Below are 20812 nucleotides of genomic sequence, written 5' to 3'. Positions count from 1 at the left end.
TGTGTGTGGTGGCGGTGGCTGTTGGGGGTGTGTGTGGTGGTGGTGGTGGTGGCTGTTGGGGTGTGTGTGGTGGTGGCGGTGGCTGTTGGGGGTGTGTGTGGTGGTGGTGGTGGCTGTTGGGGGTGTGTGTGGTGGTGGTGGTGGCGGCCGTTGGGGTGTGTGTGGTGGTGGCGGTGGCTGTTGGGGGTGTGTGTGGTGGTGGTGGTGGCGGCCGTTGGGGTGTGTGTGGTGGCGGCCGATGGGGGGGTGGCGGCCGTTGGGGGTGGCGCGTGCGCGCGTGCGCCGCCCGCCGGTGCCTGCGCGCCAGTGGCGGCGCATCAGGTGACGCGGGTCACGCAGCCGCCTCGCCGCCGCCTCCGTGTCCCCGCGGGGGGCTCTGCCTCGCGCTCCGCCAGCGGCGCGGGGACGGGGCACGGCGGCAGCCCGGCACCTGGGCCCCCCGCGCGGCCTGCCCTGCCCGGCGCCGCCACAGGCCGCAGAGGGGCCCTCGGAGCGGCGCGGAGGCGCCCGCAGCGCGGCCGGCATGAGCCAGGTGCCGAGGAAGCTGCAGGAGGAGGAGGAGGGCGACGAGGAGGAGGAAGAGGAGGAGGAGATCGTGGGGCTGGCGGGCTACGGCGACGGGGCCGAGTCCTTCTCGGACGGGGATGCGGAGAGCGGCGGCGACGAGACGTGTGAGTGGCAGCCGCGGTGGGGCCGGCCCTGCGGCGCGGGAGCCGGGGGCAGCGGGGCACGTCTGGGAGGAGGCGGGTTTGGGGTCCCGAGCCGTGGGGCAGGGCCTGGCCCTGCGCGCAGCTGTGGGGAGAAGTAGGGCAGGCCCCTGGGCTGAGTGTGGGTGTGGAGGGGGGAGATGGAGGACTGGGCGCCTGGCTGGGCGCTGGGGCTGCATCGGGCCCTGCCCTGCATGTGTGTGGGACAGGGAAGCGCCAGGACTGGGCTCCCCAGGGGGCTGGGGCGGGGAGTGGGGGAGCAGAGCATGGAGGGAGCAGAGGTGTGAGCAGAGGGGAGACAGGCCGTGTGGGGAGATGTGACAGGTCTGGGGTCCCAGGGGTGTCTGTGAGAGAGGCTGAGCCGCAAGGGGGATGCTGTGGAGGGGATGGCAAAAGCAGGGCCATCTGGCTCTGCTGTGCGATCCAGGAACCTCTAACACAGGAGCAGAGCAAAGGGTGTCAGATGTAGGAAGCATGGCAGCAGAAAAAGGGGTGAAAGAAGTACAGAGCAAGGGGGAGAAATGTATTTTTTCTCGTCTCTTTGGGGTGCAAGTTAGTTAGAGAACCGAGCAGTCAGAACCGGGTGATTTGACTCGAGCGTGCCAAGGAGGCGGAGGGGATGGTGTCGGGCTATAAAAGGCAGCAGCCGTGCGCAGCGGTGTCTAGGGCTGCTCCGCAGCTGCGAATGTCAGTCTCCGCAGTGGCAGCCTCTGCTGCACGTCTGTTGTGTGCCCGTGTAAGGACCCGTGTTGCTCGCGGCACGTCTGCGGCAGAATGGATGGAGGAAGGATGGGCTCACCAGGAGAAGCCATCTCATTCATGCGGCTCAGTGCCTGCTGCTTCATTCAGCACATGAATTCATTCTTCTGAAATGTTTTTCACGTGGGAGCCTGGAGAGCTCTGGGTATATCAGGGTGAAAAAAGAAATACTTTTATTTATAAGAGCATAATAAAAGGGCATATTTTAATGTTTCTTTGATTACTGACATGTGAGAACCCTTCCTGCTAGAGGCCCTGTCCTACCAGCTGCCGAGGGAGGTATCACGTTGACTAGCACAACTTTGTGGTGAGAGGAAAAAAAAAAAAAAAAAAGATACTCCCCTTGGTGTTTTGCATGTTATTCCTTGGTGTGAATTTAGATATGCAGCATGCAGGTATGTAAAGCTGCAGCAGAGACCAGCCTCTTGTTTGACACTGCTAAGGAATTGTTGTTGTTTTGATGCAGGGAGAATATATTTTACTATATTGCTTATTTTGTGCTAAGCTAACTTTGTATTTTCTATAGGGGAAGTAATGCGTGTTCTGTCCTTAGAGGAATTTATTTAGGTATTTTTCAATAAGAACCTTGTTAAATTGCTAATTTTTTTTTCCAGAATAGCAGCAGAATGTTGTACGTAACAGAAACCAAGCTTTTTATTTAGAAGAGCAGGACAGGATAGTCCATGATAGTCTATGTAGAAATCTCTTCCTTCCCAGGGTTAAAACAAAGGGTTATTTTAACTGTCCAGATCACTGGCTTTCCATTTGCTCTGAAGTCTCTGGAGGCTGAGGGCTTGAGCATATTTAAGAGAGGGGGTTGGGATCTGGATCCAAGTTATTCCAAGGGGGAATAACCTCTTTTGTGTGTGTTTAACACTTACTGGGCTGAAACGGGGGCTTTTCCCAGTTTCTATCTCATCTTTTCCTGGGTCTGTATGTAAATGGTGCAAAATTCAATGTTACAGACACTACTGGTCAGTGAAAAGGCAATAAAAGAAGAGTAGCTTCCATGCATGGCTCTTGAAGGAAGCAAGAAACCAGGCGTAACAGCAAAAACATATATTGTGTTTGTAGGCACGTGGGAGATTTCAAAACTTGCTCTTGGCCCAGGCTGGTTCTTATCTCCCACTTGAATGCTGAAACCAAAACTCTTGTCCTCAGACTTCTGATTTTAGACATGGGGTCATATTAATAGACCTTAAAGCACTTAGTTATGTAAAGCCTAGTCATCTTCTTGATATATGCAATTAAAAAGTACTTACAAGTGGGGAGATCTTCTGAACAGTGTCTGAGGAAGTAGCTTTAAGTCATATGCTTGCAGAGCGCAGCATTTGTGGAAGAGTAGAACCAGGTCTTCTGGTTCTAAGTCTTTAGCCACAAGAATTTCCTTCCACTGGCATTTCTGCAATGTTTGTAAACCCGCAGTAGCTGAACAGCTTTCTCAATTGCATAGGAGTTTTTTTCTGTTAACTCTTTAGGCTCAGGATATCTGTTAGCATTGAAGCTCAATGCTGAAGATGTTCAGTGCATGTGTTTACTAGGACTGTTGTCTTGAGCACTCTAGTGCACTGGAAGTATCATAGTCAAAGTAGTATTAGAAATGGTTTAAGGCGAACAGACTTGGAGGTACAAGAGCAGAAAATTTTGGAGTGATATGTCCCCTGTACGTAAAGATTGAAACTTGACATTTGCTCTGTGCAAAAGTGAATGAAACAAGAAATGTGTTTCAGCTAATAATGGGGAAAATGATCTTTCTTGTTACAGAACATCTGATAGTTTAGCATTTCTCTTATTCATATTATAATCACCCTCGCCTGGGAAGTTGCGGTGATACATCTACTGGCATTTCCATGGCAAATTAAAGAAGGAGTTGTCATGTACTTTGCAAAAGAATGTGGGCAGGCAGTGTATCATTCGCTTCCTTTACATATAAGGTAATCTCTAACTCTCTCAAAGGAAAGTGCTTTAGCACTTGCAATTTTGTCTTAGGTTTGGATAATACTCATTTACCTTTTCCTATCTTTGAGTGGGCAGAATTTCAAAATCTAAATAACAGTCTGAGTAGCGAAAGGACTGATGTTCATTCTATTCATTAATAACTATTTTCACTTCCAACTTTTTTTGTCTCTTTTTTTTTTTGTATGTACAAAGCCATAGTATAAAGCAGTTCTTAATAAGCATTTCGGTTCATAAAATGTACAAGTGTGGAAAAATTTAATAGAAAAACAACGTAAACCCCCATGTTATTTAAGATAATTTTTAAGATATGTGCGAGTTGTTGGCCTGATTCCTTAAAGAAAAGGGGCTTATGTAGCTAGTCTGTCTGTCTTCCCACTCCTTTCTCATCAGAAAACTACTGACCGCTTTCAATCAAATTTCAAAGAAAGGAGAAAAGTCTCAAAGATAGTTAAGTTGCTACAAATCTGAAAGCTGGCATTGGGAGGAGGACCCAAACGAAAGGCTCTTTGCACAGATGTGCGTGTTCTTGGCAGCAGCTGGCCAAGCAGAGCACACGTGTGAAGTGTCTAGCCAGCTGCCATTTGGCTAGCTCCACATTAGCCACAAAATGTTATATCTGTTATTGGGAGGATGTGTCATAAGACACGTGGGGGAAGTTGGGGTTATTGTGGTGGGAATGGGGGACACAGTCCATTCGACTTGGTGGGTTCTGTTGCATTCAGAACATGCTGGAGTGTAATTTTTTGAAAAATGCAAGAAAGTATCATCTAGAAGGCTGTTCTTTAAGGACTTATATGAAGCGCATTATTCAAAGCCTTACTAGATGCAATTTCAATAAGTTGTTTTCCCTTCTGATGGCCAAAGTGCTTTACGAATTGCAGGATGTATGTGAATGAAGTCGTGGCTATACATTTGACATCTGCAGAAAACTTGTGCATTAAAGAACAGAATTGGGTGGAAGAGACATGATTAAAACCTGGATCTTTGGTTTGTTTTATTGATAAGACAATGTCTACCAAAATAGAAAGTATGCTGTAGCATATTTTTTCCACACACAGAAAAATGCTGCTGTTACGTTCAGGGTGACAGGCCGAGTAGAGCAGTCGGTTGGCTGCATCTTATTGCCATGCGGGTACCATTGCCTGTGGATTAGCAAAAGCTGCCTGTGCCTCATGAGGAGGATGGGCAGCTTCTTACAGAGCTGCCGTCATCACCTCCTGCAGCTGTTTGCTTGAAGGGGCATCGTCTGTGCAGAGCTCCAACCTGGCCATGCTCCCCAGGTAATAACAGAGCACTGTTATTATGTGGCACTACATGTCAAGGCCCTTCAAATGTATTTACAATGCATAGGATCTTGGAGCTATTGAGCTCCAAAACCCACCAGTCACTGCAGTGCCAGGGGCACAGACTGACACAGCCGCTTCTGAGCCGGTAGATGGTGCCAAAGGGATGTTTCATGTGGGCACTGTAAGACCTGTGCTTGTGAAGCTGCAGTTTTGGGTAGCTAAGGCTTGGGAGGTACAGACAGGCACAACCAATGTTATTTACGTTCCTGATGTACATTCTGCTTTTCTGTTTCCAAAAGCTGTGTATGAGGCATGAGGGACCGAGTGCAGATTTGATCATCTGGATAATACCTTTGAGTGTGAAATGCACTCCTTTGCAAAGGATTCCTTCAGGCTTTCCATGTTTTTCAGTTCCTTGGGTTTTATAATGGGCAGGCTCTTTTCTGGGTCCCCTCTGCTGAGATGATGACTGTGAATAAAAACATCTGTTTTCTAACATTAGTAAATAGAAGCATCTCTTGTGTAGCTTTAACTTCTGTAGTGGTAATGCTGCCCTGAGTTGTTAAGCTATAGTCTTTCCTTATGTTATATTTAATTATAATTCATGTCTAGAAGTCGTTCTGATCTCTGTCTTAACTGGAACATGAAATCCTGCTTTTTGGTTTTTCTTCTAGATGGAAGTATGAAGCTTGGATCATTCCTTTACTTTAGAACTTGTGATTGGCCAAATCATCAAAACTGTCTAGTAGTGGTGTCTAATGCAAATACATTTCTAATATAAAACCCCAAAATATTTAAGTTAGTAAGAAATCAGTAATATGAAGATAACTGCCTCTCAAATGAATACAAAATACTTCTAAGGGTGTATAGAGAGCATGACAAAAAGGGGATAGGCGACTTAATAAATTTTGTTGTCGGGTTATTTTCCTAGGTACCTTGCTCATTCTCTCTCCTTAACTTAGTTGATCCTGATCAACAGTCTTAATGTGAGGAAAAACTGCAGATAACTTCAGTGTATTTGTCCATCCAAGAACTACAGGATCCAAACTAAAATTGCGGTTCCTGAAGTTGCTTCTTTTGTATTTCAGTACTCTTGGAATAAAACTGTTCACTTAAATATGCAGAGTATATGCAAGAAGGACACGTGTATGAGCAGATGTTTGCACCACTTTTCTGTGATTCAAAACTCAGCAGAAAAGGAGAAAGAAAAGTAATCGCCTGTGCTCTGAATTGCTGTTGAACAATCTGTTGCACCGGGAGTGAGAGAAACCTGGTTGTGTCTGACAGGAGCAGTGTCTAGCCCGCTGGCTGGCAGTGATTTAACCTGACTCCTGTGTGCTGTGAGCCCTAGCGCTCACAGTGTCTCAGGTCTTTGCATTGCTTGTGTTTGACGGTGCAGATGGGACATCACAAGAGTGTTTGAAAGCTTTTTACCTTAACATGCGGTGCCATGTTCAGTTTGGTATCAAAGGACATTTCGAAGTTACAGATATACTCTAAATGCAGCAATTTTTAGCTATTTTGATTGGTGATACCTGCAGCTATTAAGCTGGTATAGTCCTGGTGTGGATAGCTATACATTTATGTCCTTATTTATGCAACAGTATAGTTTACTCCCAGAAGAAGCTTTATGCTAATATAATTGCATTGACAGTAAAAAATGTTCAGTCTTAGGAACTCCCATTTCAAACTAGGGAAGGTAGCATAAGAAATCAGCATGTTCCCAGACATGTTGCAGATAGGGAATGTATTGGAGAATAGCCTCTTAAAGAGTTTAAGACAAATTACTGAATAGCACGAGAAATCCTAATCACTTTAGTGGTTACGCTAACAGTTGAATTATTTTCAGGAAATATTGGTCTCTCAATCAGATTAGAAGTGACTCTTTATAAGAAATTATCTTTCTGGCTGTCATTGTGGGATATTTCCCAAAGGAATGGGGAACAGGAGAGAAAATGGCCTAACTTGCAGGGAACCTGGAAGACAGCGCTTGTATCTGATGCGGGCAAGGAAACTAAGCTCCTAGAGTGCCTCAAAATAACATAGTGAGAAGAAGAGCGTACCTAAACTTTCTGAGCAGCCTTTCAGAGACTTGCAGGAAGGAGAATGTGTTAGTCATGATGCAGTTCAGAAGTAACTGATACGGCAGAATAATCTGAAAAAACTTTTCTGTATCAGATCAGTGATTTGCTGCAATTACAATTTAAAAAAACCCAAAAACCAAAAATCAAAGCCTTTCTTCTTTGGAGAAAAGTTAGTTATTTGTCTCCCTTAAAAAAGTACTCTATGGAAAAGTCAGAAACATAGGCAAAACTGGTATCCTTTTTAATAGAATGGCTTTTCAGAATGGCCAGTGACAGTTTGAAAATGGTATTTAGTAGTGCTTCACAGCTGTCCTTTGTCTTTTGTGATGCTTTCTCTTTCTACTAAATATTTTCTTTGAAGTTTAAAAAAGAAGGGTGGGGGGAGGGAAAAAAGGCAGTTTTCACATGGTAGTGTAGGATAGCATGCCATCTATGCATTTTTATAAATTCTGGACTGAAAGGTAAAAATTGCGTATAAAACCACAACATTTGTTTTTCAGGGTTTTTTGTCTAGAAACATGAGTTTTGTTTTGTATCAGCATTGTAACACATCTTTTTCCATCTCCTGTTTATGCTCAAATAAACACAAATAAAACATGCCATTTCATTTACAGATCAACAATTATGTTTTTAAAATAAATCAGTTAATATTTATTACATATAAGATTATTAGATGTAAGAAGAAATACAGTTAAGTTGTACAGATAGATTACAGATAGATTTCACAAATAGCAAGTGTATTTACCATTATTCAAAAGTAAATTTTTTACACTTGTGTTCTTTTTCTACCTATTAATCAAATTGTTCATATTTTGCCTATTCTTAAAGGGGCAAAGAATATTAAGTTGCAGTAGAGGAGCTGTGTTAGTTTTCCTGCAAAATCCCAACTGAGTTAAGGAAGGGAAAATGTTTTTATGGAGCTTCTGAATTTCCAAAACTAGTCTCTTAATTAAGAGTATATTCCTTAAATGTATGATAATGATATCAGTACTACAGAAGAATATCCTTTCAAATCCTGTAGATGGTGAAGGGTGAAATCAGATATTTTACTGTGTGTGATTATATGATTATACTATGTATCTTCTTGTGTTATTTTATTCAGTTTTGGATTTCAATGATCCCTTCAGTACTGAAGTTAAGCCAAGAATCCTGCTCATGGGATTGAGAAGAAGTGGGAAGTCTTCCATTCAGAAAGTTGTCTTTCACAAAATGTCACCAAATGAGACCCTCTTCTTGGAGAGCACCAACAAGATCTGCAGAGAGGATGTTTCCAACAGCTCCTTCGTCAACTTTCAGATATGGGATTTCCCTGGGCAAATTGACTTCTTTGATCCTACATTTGATTATGAGATGATTTTCAGAGGCACTGGAGCACTTATATTTGTTATTGATTCTCAGGTAATTAAAAAAAAAAAAAAAGGCCAGGGAGCTTTTAAGCTACTTTTTTTTCTCTTCCTTCAGCAATAGGGAAATGGATTGGAAAGCCTAAAGAGATCTTTCTAAAGCAAATAAATGACTTATGGTTACCAACATACATTTAAAGAAAGTCATTAAACTGGAAGAGTTGTGTGACTGTTTTTAATGTCTGTCTTCACGGTGTTCAAAAACAGTTCACTAGTTTGCTTTAACACGTCAAGCTTCTTGCTTGGAGTCCCAAGAGTTGACAGTGCGAGATCAGTGCATGTGTTGGATGTAGGCTCAGGCTTCTGCTTGCAGTATCAGAAAAAAAAATAGCTGTTGTTGAACAGTAGCATTATCTAAAAGTAAGTATGATATTAAAATAAATAAATAAATCCCACAGTTGTTGCTTTTATTTTTCTTCATTAGGATGATTATATGGAAGCATTAGCTCGGCTGCATCTTACTGTGACCAGAGCCTATAAAGTGAATCCGGATATCAACTTTGAAATCTTTATTCATAAAGTGGATGGCTTATCTGATGACCACAAGATTGAAACACAAAGAGATATTCACCAGAGAGCAAATGATGACCTTGCAGATGCTGGATTGGAGAAAATTCACCTCAGGTGAGAGAAGTTGCTGGGCAAAGAAATTTAAGTCAAGGATGAGAGCAGCTTATCTGACAAGTTACAGTTTTCTGTTCTGTTGAAGTGACAGGCAGCAGGAATTTGGTGTATAAAGGAAAGGGTTAGTCACAGGCACTGCTTTGGCCCTGAGCCCAACAAAGGATTGTTTTTCTGGGTGCTCTCTTGGAGGCATAGATGGGGAAGGGAAGTGCTTATAAGCAGATGATGAATAAACTTTAGTCTTACTAGTTTTTGCTGCATTTGCTATCTTGAAGTAAAATAGTTCGGAAAAGGTCAGCCCCCGGTAGAGTCTGTTTGCCAATCATCTCTTTTTAGCCTCCTTTGAAAGCCGTCCTCAGTCTCGTAATCCTCTCCCAACCACTAGTCCTTGCTGCTGCTTGGGGAGACAGATGGTTGTGTCTCTGCAATGTATCTGTGGATGAAGCAGATTATTATAGCAAATAATTTTAAAAAGGGGCTTCTTTGCAGACTAGGAACTAGGATACATCAAGTTTTCATCTCAATCTTAGGATTTAAAGCTAAGTACAAATATATTAATAAAAAGAGATCCATTTCATCAACATGCAAACTCCTAGAGTTTTTAACAACTTGAATGTATCATTTTGTTGTTAAATGAGCCTACAGCTTCCAAAATGTAAATCACAACATGTAGAGTCAGTAATGTTGCCCTCTTCCCATATATAAAATACTTCCCTGAGAATACCAAGATGAGAACTAAATCACAGCATTCTACATCAAGCACTAGTTTACAATGGAGTTTTGCATATAGATATATGTGCTATCATGCCAAATATAATCATCAGAGTATGTACTTTCCAGTATGAAATCCTGTGTTTCAATTATAACATGTAACTTTTGATCACAAGGGGTAATTGCATAATTTTAGGCACTTGGTGTTTTGACAATATTTCATTTCACTCATATACAAGGTACATGATGTTCACAATATGTGGCTAAAAAGAAAATATGGTGACATTTTCTTCCAGCTTTTATCTGACAAGCATATATGATCATTCTATATTTGAAGCCTTTAGCAAAGTGGTACAGAAACTGATTCCACAGCTCCCAACACTGGAAAACCTACTTAACATCTTTATTTCAGTAAGTACTTGTTACGTACTTTGTGTTTAGAGCCAGCAATGTACAACACGCATGTTCAGCTATCTGTTGAGAACCTTCTGAGAGACTGAGAGCATTGTGGGCTTCCAGAGAAGTTGGCAGAAGTCCAGAGACTTCTGGACTTCCAGAGAGGTCCAGAAATTCGTTGAAATGTAGTGACACAAAGCTTGGCCCCACCCTCTTGTCTCTTAAAGAGTTGCAATATGCTGCTGACGTATTCAGAGTAACCTGCTAAATGAAAACAACACATAAAGTGCTTTAGCAGTTATTAATTTTCTACTCATACGTTAACTTGAATGTTGCGAAGCTGTGTTTTTGTTTGCTTGTTTGTTTTTAAATAGTACTTAAAATCTGCATAAATAAATTATTAAAGGAACATTCCCTTGTCTGACTTCCTATGTAGAACAGTCTATACTACTTTCTAGAATTATTTCTTCTGTTTATTGAAGCTTAGTTCACCTAAGAAAATCTTCACTTGTATTAAGAATTCCAGAGATAAGAATCCATTCCAAGTATCATAGTTATGCTCAAGGCCAATTGGGAAGCTTTGCTTATGTATTTACTTGTTACCACTGAAGGTGACTTGTGATCTTGATGTAATGGGATTATTTAATATTGTTCAATAGCCTGCTAAAATCAAATTAGACTTCATAGTCTTTCAATACAGGGTGTGAAATTAGAAGAGAGAAATAGGTTGGATGCATTGCTGAAGGGAAGGGCCAGGGTTACTTGAAGGGTTTCCTTCAAAAGCCTGTTCTCTTAATAGCGAGCAATGCATGATGCTGCTTCATAATAAACAGCTTGTTGTAGTAGACTGTTTCTACTAAAGTTGCTGGACTACCTGCCAGTCATCATCCAGTCTTGAGCTCCACGTATGGTAGAAAGCTAATGAAAAGGTGGTGGATATCCAGGTTTGGAGCAACTAGATATTAAGCTGTTTATGCTACACCATATTAGAACAGAAAAGTGTTGCTGAGACATGTTCCTCAGAAGAGGAAAGAGTATTAAACTTTTTTTTTTTTTTTTTTTTTTTTTTTTTGAAGTCCAAATAGAGTATAATCTGGCTTGTTGATGATAAGCAGCTATGTTTTGCTCTTGAGTTCTCAGTTTGTCTTCTGCAGTGGAAGAGCACTGTAGGTAGAAGACTTGGAAGGAATTTGGTGGAATCCTCAGAAAACATTTTTTCTATGGGGTGGAATTAAGTAGTAGGTGCCTCTTTGCTTTAACAACTCAGAACAAATCTGGTTAGGAATCCTGATGTGGAGTTTGGTCATGCCTTAGGATGTGTGTTGGATATCAAGTGTGGGTTTGGTTTCTGGTTTAGTTTTTGCAACTGAGCAATATTCATGAGGATATGCTGTAATTTACGCCATGAAAGCTTTCCAACACAAATAGCTGATAATTATGAAAATAGATCTGTGGTCATTTAAAGTTCCTGGTAGGTTTTTGCATAACTTCTTATAGTGCCACAGTGTGTGAGCTCCTACATTCTTTACTCCAGCTGCCTGCAAAATATAAAGTATCACTGTTAGTTTAGCATTCAAAAACCACGTAAATCTTTGTTAACATTGCGTGAGCTTCATGTAAAAGGTTATCTGCTTTTTAACTACTGTGGCCATACAGAGAAATTATGTGGCATGAGAATGGGTATTCCTCTTTCCTTTAAGATGTTTTTGTTGTTTTTGTTTAGAAAAATGTTCATTAAAAACAATCAATGGGTTATAGTGGAGAAAAATAGATATTTTTGCTTAATTTTATTATTTAAACTTCACAATCTATAAATCAAAATGTAGTATTTAATATTTACTAAATTCTCTGTTTGCCACAAGGCCTATTTAAATACCTTCCCAAAACGCATATCTAGCTGTAAATGACTGTTGATACCCTGCATTTTCTCACAGTCTGTCAGGGTTATGTCCTAGATGGCTAATACTTACTCTGATCCTGCTCCCACTGACCTCAGTGGCAGAATTTTGTCCAGCTGAATAAGGCAGTGGTTGATTTTTGTTCTCTTAATAAGATGCCTTGTGCTCTAGTAAGAAAAACAGTTGATTTCTTACCATCATCTCCGTCACTGAACATCAGTTATATAATCTCTTTGACTAGTTTGTGGGGTTTTTTTTTTTTTTTGTATCAGTGTTTAAACCCAGTGTTTCCTAACTTCTTATGACCTTGTAAACCTCCTTTTTTTTTTTTTTTTTTTTTTTTTTTTCCTGAGCTGCTTTCTTACAAGCACTGTGCTAAGTCCTTTCTCCTGCCAGTGAAAGGCACACTAAATCCTCTGGCAGATGAAATCTGCCAAGTCACGCTTATACGATTTAAGTGGTTATTACTCCTACTGCTTTGCAGCAGTGTCTGTTACCACAGAAAGGTCAGCAGTCTGTTTCTCAGCAGGTCAGTGCATGACCTGTTAGTTTAAACTGAAAATTACGCTGGTTTCAGTGAAGATACCAAGCTCCAGCCTGCGATAATAGAGTTGCCACAAAGCAGATTTTCTGCTGCCCCTGCCACCCAGAATGGCAGACATCTCGTGTTGAAAACCTTTTAATCTGTCACTGCAAGAATAGACAGAGGGCAACTGCTAGAGTTCTGAGATGGAAAAAACACTTTGTATGGTTAAAGGTTATTATATTTGCTACAGAAATCTTAATATTTTAAAGAACATTTTACCTGAACAGCTGAGTTTATAGTTGCATGTCTTTTCTTTTTATAATAGAAAATTGTCTAATCAGTTCCTCATGAATGATGCTACAGAGTTTCTTCTCCAGACTCTTTTGCCTGAAGTTTCTTCTCATTTTAAACAAGTCTTTTGGAAATATATTGCAGATAACTATTTATATGGTATCTACAGCTGTTATTATACACCGTGAATCCCATATACACTGTGAATCCCAATAATCCCATTTGACAGTATCTTTTGAAGTCTGAGGTTCTGTGAGCACTAATGTGTTATCTGGAAAATCAGAAAGTTGCACAGCTCTCACGTGACCAGAATAAGCAATATACATTTTATATATATATATATGCATTATATATATATGCACTTTTGTTACTAGTGCTCAGAGAAGAGACTCCTAGAGCCATGCAGGCTGGCAGGGCCCTCTTGAACAGCTAGAAGCTGTGGCTCAGAGCGGGGCTGCACAGGCCTGTGTCCAGCTGAGCTTTGAGCAGCTCCAAAGATGGGGACTCTGCAGCCTCTCTGCTCAGCCTGCCCCCAGTGCTTTTGGTTTAAAAAGAAAAAAAGAGGTTTTTTACTCTCCTTTTATCAAATCTTCCAGCTTCTCTGTTGCTGCTTGTCCTTTCACTCTGCTGCTCCAAGAAGAGTTTTGCTTTGTCGTCCCTGCGCACTAGTATTAGGTGGTTGTAAATGGCAGTGGCATCTCCCTTGAGCCCATGTGTATCATGTGCTTCAGCCCATGTGTCCATGTACATAAGGTATCCAGAGTATATATTTTGGTTTGAATAATGATTTTATTAATGAATTATTGAAATGTGCCATTCGGGGAGTGTTTTCCATAATAAAATACAAGAAATCTACTTTTTCCTATGCTGTAATGGATGAATATTTCCAGTCTTAGTTCCTTATGTATTGGTGGCAGATTTAAACCTCTTTAAAATGAAACTGTCCAAAATATTCTTGGCTATTGCACTATAGTATACCCCGGTTGAAATCTTTGCATTTATTTCAGAGAATTTGAGAAATGTGAGGAAGTGTGAAGGTCATCTTAGTCTCTTGTTTGTTAAATGGTTCACTTAAGAAGGGAGAAGACGACAAAAAAGAAGAAATGTAAATGTAAACCAAGCTAAAAAATGTTAAAATGTTGGAGATTTTCAGAGCAGTTTTATTAATTACTGAACAGTTACGGCAACAGTCCCCAGCTATTAATAGGGAAGCCTATATGGGGGGCAGGGCGGGAAAGGTTTGATAGAAAAAGGTTTCCTCTCTTCTTGTGTGTTTGGTTTCTAAAGCATATTTGATAATTGAGATTTAGCAGTCCTGGGAAGTTGCCCTTTGTGTTTGTGCTGGGACAACTGCCCAGGTGGGATCCCTTGGTACCAAGAAGCAAAACTAGTGTTTTCAGTGTTTCCGTGTTTTTTTTCCTCTTTTTTTTTTCCTTCTGGAAAGAGAGGCCTATTGCAGTTTACCTTATCTACCAAAGAGTTTGAGCTGAGGCTGAGCTGGCTTCCCTGGCTAGCCTCTTAGAGCAGCAGATTTGATATATCTGCAGAACAGAGAGTGTCTGAATCAGCTCGGCGGGATGGCAGGGACATAGCTGTCCCCACAGCAGCCGCCTTTGCTGTAGCAGCAGGGCTGTGACCAACAGTGCCACCTCAGTGCTCAGTCATCACCAAAATACCAACACGAATCATCACCAAAGTGCTGCTGCTTGTCCTTTGAGCCTCAAAGACCTACTGAGGAGCCACGTGGTACCCAGTTACAGACCCTGCTGAGACAATTTCCCAGTTTCCTTGAGATACTAATTCTAATCCTTGCTGCTCAGAATTTCAGTTCCTCATTGTGCCCTATTTCTTTTTCTTTTCTTGTTTCCACCTTTGTATGTGTCCAGCTAAAATAAGTGCAAGTTACAGCCCTCTTCTTTTGTCCACTGTCAGAGTCAGGAGCAAGACTGCAAAAGCCTGACCTCAAAAGATATTTTTGGAACTTTTTCAACAGAAAATAAATGTAACCTCTCCAGATGTTTTCCAGAGAAGGGATGTTCAGGAATCTGACTTGGCAGAAGTCCAGATCCAGAAAGTGCTTTTTTTTTTTTTTTTTCCCCATCTTTCTTTGTTTCCTCTCTCTCTATTGCTTGCTCTTTTCTACTATGTGACTGTTAATATGACTGTATGACTTTTTGACCAGCGGTGTATGGGTGAGTGCAGTGGTCCTTACCTGGGTTAGGAAGTCTGTGAACATCATTGTTTACTACAAAAATATAAGTGCTTTTTCTTCCAAAATCAGCATGATTGCAAGATAACTTTCACTTACTCAGCCTAACTTTTTATATATTAGGCAAATAGAGGAACAAAGATTGGTGTTAAAATTGAAGTCATGTCTTCAATTTATTTTTCTTTCCTTTTTTAATAGAATTCTGGGATTGAAAAAGCATTTTTATTTGATGTAGTCAGTAAAATCTATATTGCGACGGATAGTACTCCAGTGGATATGCAGACTTACGAGCTTTGCTGTGATATGATAGATGTTGTGATTGACATTTCTTGTATATATGGGTAAGTACCTTGTTAGATCTGTGTACCTACATTCTGAATTACCTCAATTCCAAAATTAGAATGATGTCAGTATAAGCAATAGCAGCAATGTGAGTAATTTGCCACATTCTGAGATACAGATTTCCCTGCCAGCATGAAGCAGTGTTCCCTGCCACAGCCTTCGTGAACACCGTCCTTTTTATATGCTAATAACTTTATTTGCAGGAAGGAGTGGGAAGTACCCATCCTTATATAAAAGGAAATATTAGCATTATCTTTTGTTCCCCATAGCCAAATTAAACAAAAGGATGCTTGCCATTTTAATTAAAAGCCATATTTACTCCTTTTGTTTACCTTAATAGCTAGTGGCCTCTAGTGGCCTCAGATTGCTTCTTCACTCTTGCTTCAGTCATCTGTTCCTTCTCTTCCCACCCTGCCCTTATTTTTTTCACTTCCTATCCCTTTCCTTTAGCAACTGTAAAACTTCTGCAGTTGCATGTACATCTCCTTGCAAGTTACGTTATGGTTTTACATAGCTTGGCCCTTGCCCAAGTGGAATGCCAGCTATTCCTGGAAGCTGCAGGAGCACATAAAGGTAGAACTAGCACATTAAGATGATTATACTTCTAAGTTATACCATAGTATACTTGCTAGAGACTGTAGCCTAAAATTCTTACTATTGACTTAATCTTTGTGTTCCTTACTTTACACTGTCTGGTTTAAAGAAAAGTCTTCCTAAAGGGTAATGAAATTAAAATTTCTTACTTTGAGATTATTTGATGAAAGAACCAGAGTAGGATGCTTTTGTTAGCACATATGGTGGCTTATCTTGTTTGTGCGTATATGTGTATTTTAATTATAATTTTTTTTTAATATTGCCTTTAGGCTCAAAGATGATGGCACTGGGACTCCTTATGACAAAGAATCAATGGCAATCATAAAACTGAACAATACAACTGTCCTATATTTGAAAGAAGTGACAAAATTCCTTGCTCTTGTTTGCTTTGTAAGAGAAGAAAGCTTTGAGAGAAAAGGTATTTTCCCTTGTCTAATATTGCCTTACTTTTGCTTTACATCTGCAAGTTAATGAATAACTTTGTGCTTGTCATTTGCTGATACAGTTTCTAGCTGTATCACAAATAGAAAGGGTAAATATGCCCTGGTAGAGGTTACAGAACACTCTCTTTATAAAGGAATGGGGTATTTGTGCTGGCATTAAGATAAGATGCAATCATAAATACCTTGGACTGATTTCTGGTATCAGAGCATATAGTTTACGTCCACTGAAATAGCCTTCCATCTGCAATAGCAGAAAGTGTCATTTTATCTCAGCTAGCAGTGCTTTGTACTTAGTGGCACTATCATATGCATTTGCAACAAAGGGAAAATTCTTGAAGCTGGCAGATAGAAAGAAATACGTTGCTGCTTTTCTTGCCTCTGAAAGGGGACTTTGGGAAGCAGCATCTTTATGAACTGAGCGACTTTCATTTTTGAAGGTAAAGTTTAGCATAAAAGGTCATGGCAGTCCCCCTGCCCTTGCTCAAAGTCAGTGCTAAAGGCTTAGGCCGTGGTCGCTGTGCATGGCCATGTTGCCCTTGCCCTTGATGAACATCAAGGGCTGATCCACGAGGCAGCCTTGCTGTGTGTGTGTGCTCTGTGGCTGCGTGTGCTTGACACTCATACTGTGCCTGCTCGTGATGCACACAGCATTTAGCTTTCATTTTATAGACCTCCTGTTGCTCACATTGCCCTTTGATAGCTCTGCCAGCATTATTATTTATGTTACATGCTGTCATTCTCCTTTTTTTACTGCCTTACATTGACATACCTGCTAACAAGACTGTGTCAGAAAATGCACCATTTTGGATAAACACTTGCTACGCTTTGTCTGTGACTGTCAGGTTTTTGTGTCTACATAGTTTGGGACACGTGGTAATTAATACATTTTAAATACACAGCTCTGATATTATGGTGCACTTTTTTTTTTTTTTGGTGATTTCCAAATTATATCTGGCTGAACTTCAGCGAGAGAGAAAACAATTCCTGCAGAAAAAAATAATAATGTGGTAGATATAAACCACTTAAAATATGTATCATTTCCTGTTAGGGAAAGTAAAGTGAAAAACTCAGCAGTATTTGAGTTGAGAGAGCTTATGGCATTAACCTTGAACGGGGTCATAAGTTCAGTATTAAAATCCTAAAATTTTATTGCAATATTACACAATTTGTCACACAGTAAGTCTTCAGATTGAACACCAATCTGGCTTTACAGCTTTTCTGTGGGATCACATTCAGCCCCCTCATGTGGTAATTATGCATATATGTAACTTCACAACATGTCTAAGGTATCATGTTTTAAATTACAATATAGGATGCAGTATAACTGGCTGTTATGAAAACCTGTTACTTGATAATGTTTCTACTGAGTGTCAATCTCAAAGATTGCATGTAAAAATTACAATGTCCTACTCATTTCTATTACAGTTATAAAATGACACAGTTTATGAAAGAGTTTAATTTTTATCTTAGTATACAGAGTAATTCTCTAAAGTTGTTAAATTAAACCTTTATCTGCAAATGTACTTTATCTGTCCATTTTCTGTACAACTAGTACATATATTTAATATAGCACATAGTATGATGCTATAAAGCTTACTGAATTATTTGTGTTTATCAAGTGTAATTCTCTCTGCATTATGAAAAACTGCCTAGAAGATTCACTGATGGTGATCTCTAGAGAGCAAGCTGTTTCAGAAAATATAAGCTTTTTTTTTTCATTAGCTTAATTTTTGTAAAGCTTTATTAATATGAAATATACTTCTGTCTCTACAGGATTAATAGACTACAATTTCCATTGCTTTCGAAAAGCCATACAAGAAGTATTTGAAGTACGAATGAAAGTAGTGAGATCTCGAAAACATCAAAGCCACATGCGAAAAAATAAGAGGGCCACCCCCAACGGGACACCCAGACTGCCGCTGTGATGGGGGCTCAGCTGGCTCTGAAGAGCACGGCTTTTCTTCGCATTGATGTGACTTCTGCATCTCATTGCACTGAGTGAAGAGGAAAACAAACAGGACTGATGTATTAGATGAATTTTCTCCGACCCTTCAGAAAGCACTGTTTAAATATTTTTATCCAATCAGTTTTTTTCATATAGTGAGCACTTTGAGCAAAATGTTGTATATATAAGCATTGAGGTGAACACTTGTAAGAATTTTCTTAATATATGCTGTAAACCTTTTTCATGCCATATTAAGAAAAATCAGCTGTGACAGAAATACTGGGTACATAATTTGCACTTTTTCATGTTTTCCTTGTGGAGTTGGACTTTGATAAACTTAGTTTTTATGGTGATTTTGATGCATGGTGTCAGGTAAAATGTATGCTGTAGTTTATTTACCTGCTAAGATCAAATTGGTTAGTAAACAATCAAGAAAACTCGGTATAATGCCTTTTAAAATTTGTGACAGCTAATATCGAACATTCATACGGATCTAATTTCATATATTTTTCAATTTGTAAACTGAAGAATTATTTTGAAAGTATGATAGCAATAAGCACCTTGCCAGGGATCATAACTGGTAGGTAAATATTAGCTTTTATAAAACAGGCTTTTGGCCAAATTTTACCCGGAGTTCTCCATAACACTGGTAATACCCTCTGTTGGGTCTATTTTTATTCTTTACCTCAACATATACCACTAAAATACCTTTCTATAAAGATAATTGTTTTGTAAAATGGCTCTATGTTGCATTGGTGTTTTTCTAAGGCTCTGGAGGAGGGTGGTGCATGTGCAAGGTTGAATTTACATTCAAGCTGTAAGCCTGGCAAGCTTGTTTTGAGAGTCTCTGCATCTGCAGTTGGTGCAGGGAAGAATCTATATGTATTTTCATCCTGCCAGTACAAAAACTTAAAATGAACTTGTAGGAGATGTTAGAGATGTTTGCACTGGGTTTTGATTCCCCCTATTTAGGGATACACCTGTTATAGAAATCAAAAGAAATCTTTCAGATGAGCTCTGGGGAATCTACCTGCTGTGGTAAGCGGCACACATAACTGCTTTTTATTTTGACTTTGCTTGCGGATGGATTTGCCACAGGATAAGCCAGGATACCAGAGCACTTTCAAATTTGAGAAGAAGTAAAACTCACCTTCTGAATTCTGTACTGATGGTTTTGTATAGTTAATGATGTAAAATTCTAGTTGCTAGTGGGAGGAAGAGCCGTGGTGAGGAAAACTATTCTCTGCCCACTCATCAACTCCTCTGCCTCGAGCTGGCACAGCTGTGGAGGCAGAAGTGAGGATTGAATTTGAAAGCTTTTCTTTAGCTGAAGCAAAGTATACTATGATTCAAGAGTCCAAGGTGTTTGCTGGCTTTTCTGGAAAATTAAAGAGTTTTAGCCCATGATAAACTAGCCTAAATTCTGTGGTGGTTTGAATACAAATGCAAAATTCCTGTATGCTACATATGGCATGCTGACAGGCCACAGCTCTGGTGCTGCACTGAATACATGAACTGGAGGATCCAGCTGGCACTGAATGCAAAGGTTCTCTCTACCCAAACATCAACCTGAAGAGGGATCATGGTTTCCAGTCCTTTACTGTTGCCTCATGCACATGGCTTTGCTGCCTTATCTTTCTGGAACATGACTCTACTGAATGTATGTGGAGCTCTTAGAAAAGGGTGTTAGTAAACAGATGGAGCCAGGCTACTGCTCCCGCCTGGAGGTGGAAAACAGCAGAAATATCCTGAAATGTTGGTTCTGGTGCCACCATGAAGGATAATAACAGTAGCTGTAACAAAAGCAGAATGCTGCAAAACTACAGAGTTCAAATTCTTGTTGGTGCTGTTGCCAACCCATCATCTTGGGAAAGGGCGGTTGTCCTGACCATCCATTCAAGTAGAGCTGTCTTCAGAGTTTACCACGCTGATGATGGAGAGTATCTGACTTTTGGCAACTCTCTGTTCAGCAGTCCTTTCACTGAAGAGCAGTCAAAGCTTTTTATTTTACCCACCGTGATTTTTCTCCCTTGCCTCCTTTCAGATACGTGTGAGGATGAGTGGAGCACCCACCAAGCTGCCTCATTTCTTGGACCAGACATTTAGAGTAGCAGCACCTTTTCATACTGACTATGGTATGAGTCATGACTAAAGAAAGTCGTTTCTGTGTGTTTGGCTGGATGTGTCAGCATTCGTATTTTACATCTATATCACCATGCGTATCCTTGTATTTAGAGAGACTTTCACCTTACTTAAACACTTCATTTGCCATTAGGTTATCTCTAGTAATTCCCTCCAGCATTTGACATACACTATGCTGTGTAACTTAGTGGGACCAGATGACTTCTGCTAACAAAAAATTTCAATTTGGATTTTATTAGGATAAATAGTTTCATAAAATCTCTCATGTTTCAAACACATTTGATTACAAAACTTGCTATTCCCTTTATTTTTACAGCTTCATTTTGATATTTCCCAGTTTAGGCAATGACTCGTGTGTTTCACTTCTGGTCATTTTCTAATCAGTACTTCAGATTTTAATGTACAAGCTGATGCGATTGAGCCAGTGAGGCATGCCAGGGATATATTTTTTTCTTAACGTCTTATTTTTCAGTCTCTTGTTCATTTTTTTAAG

General features: G+C 40.3%; 1 protein-coding gene across 1 annotated transcript; it reads left to right on the top strand.

The window, feature by feature from the left end:
- The first annotated feature begins 397 nt into the window (after positions 1-397).
- On the top strand, positions 398-18916 carry RRAGD (Ras related GTP binding D). Its single transcript, XM_088519774.1, has 7 exons — positions 398-671; positions 7898-8193; positions 8623-8822; positions 9830-9944; positions 15052-15194; positions 16059-16207; positions 18006-18916. Exons 1-7 carry the CDS (start codon positions 524-526, stop codon positions 18155-18157), a joined length of 1203 nt encoding a protein of 400 aa, XP_088375900.1. The 5' UTR covers positions 398-523; the 3' UTR covers positions 18158-18916.
- The last annotated feature ends 1896 nt before the right edge of the window (positions 18917-20812 follow it).

This window comes from Tinamus guttatus, unplaced genomic scaffold (genome assembly GCF_059628265.1).
Source record: "Tinamus guttatus ecotype Peru unplaced genomic scaffold, ASM5962826v1 Tinamus_guttatus_pri_ptg000070l, whole genome shotgun sequence".
Taxonomy (NCBI): Eukaryota; Metazoa; Chordata; class Aves; order Tinamiformes; family Tinamidae; genus Tinamus; species Tinamus guttatus.
The sequence above is the reverse complement of the archived record's forward strand: the minus strand, read 5'-3'. Positions and strand labels throughout refer to the sequence as shown.

Bases quoted from the DNA above. Each gene is read 5' to 3' on its own strand.
- RRAGD (XM_088519774.1), top strand. From the start codon at position 524: ATGAGCCAGGTGCCGAGGAAGCTGCAGGAGGAGGAGGAGGGCGACGAG. The intron at 9,945-15,051 runs GTAAGTACTTGT...CTTTTTTAATAG, and splicing joins TACTTAACATCTTTATTTCA to AATTCTGGGATTGAAAAAGC. The intron at 16,208-18,005 runs GTATTTTCCCTT...CTGTCTCTACAG, and splicing joins AGAAAGCTTTGAGAGAAAAG to GATTAATAGACTACAATTTC.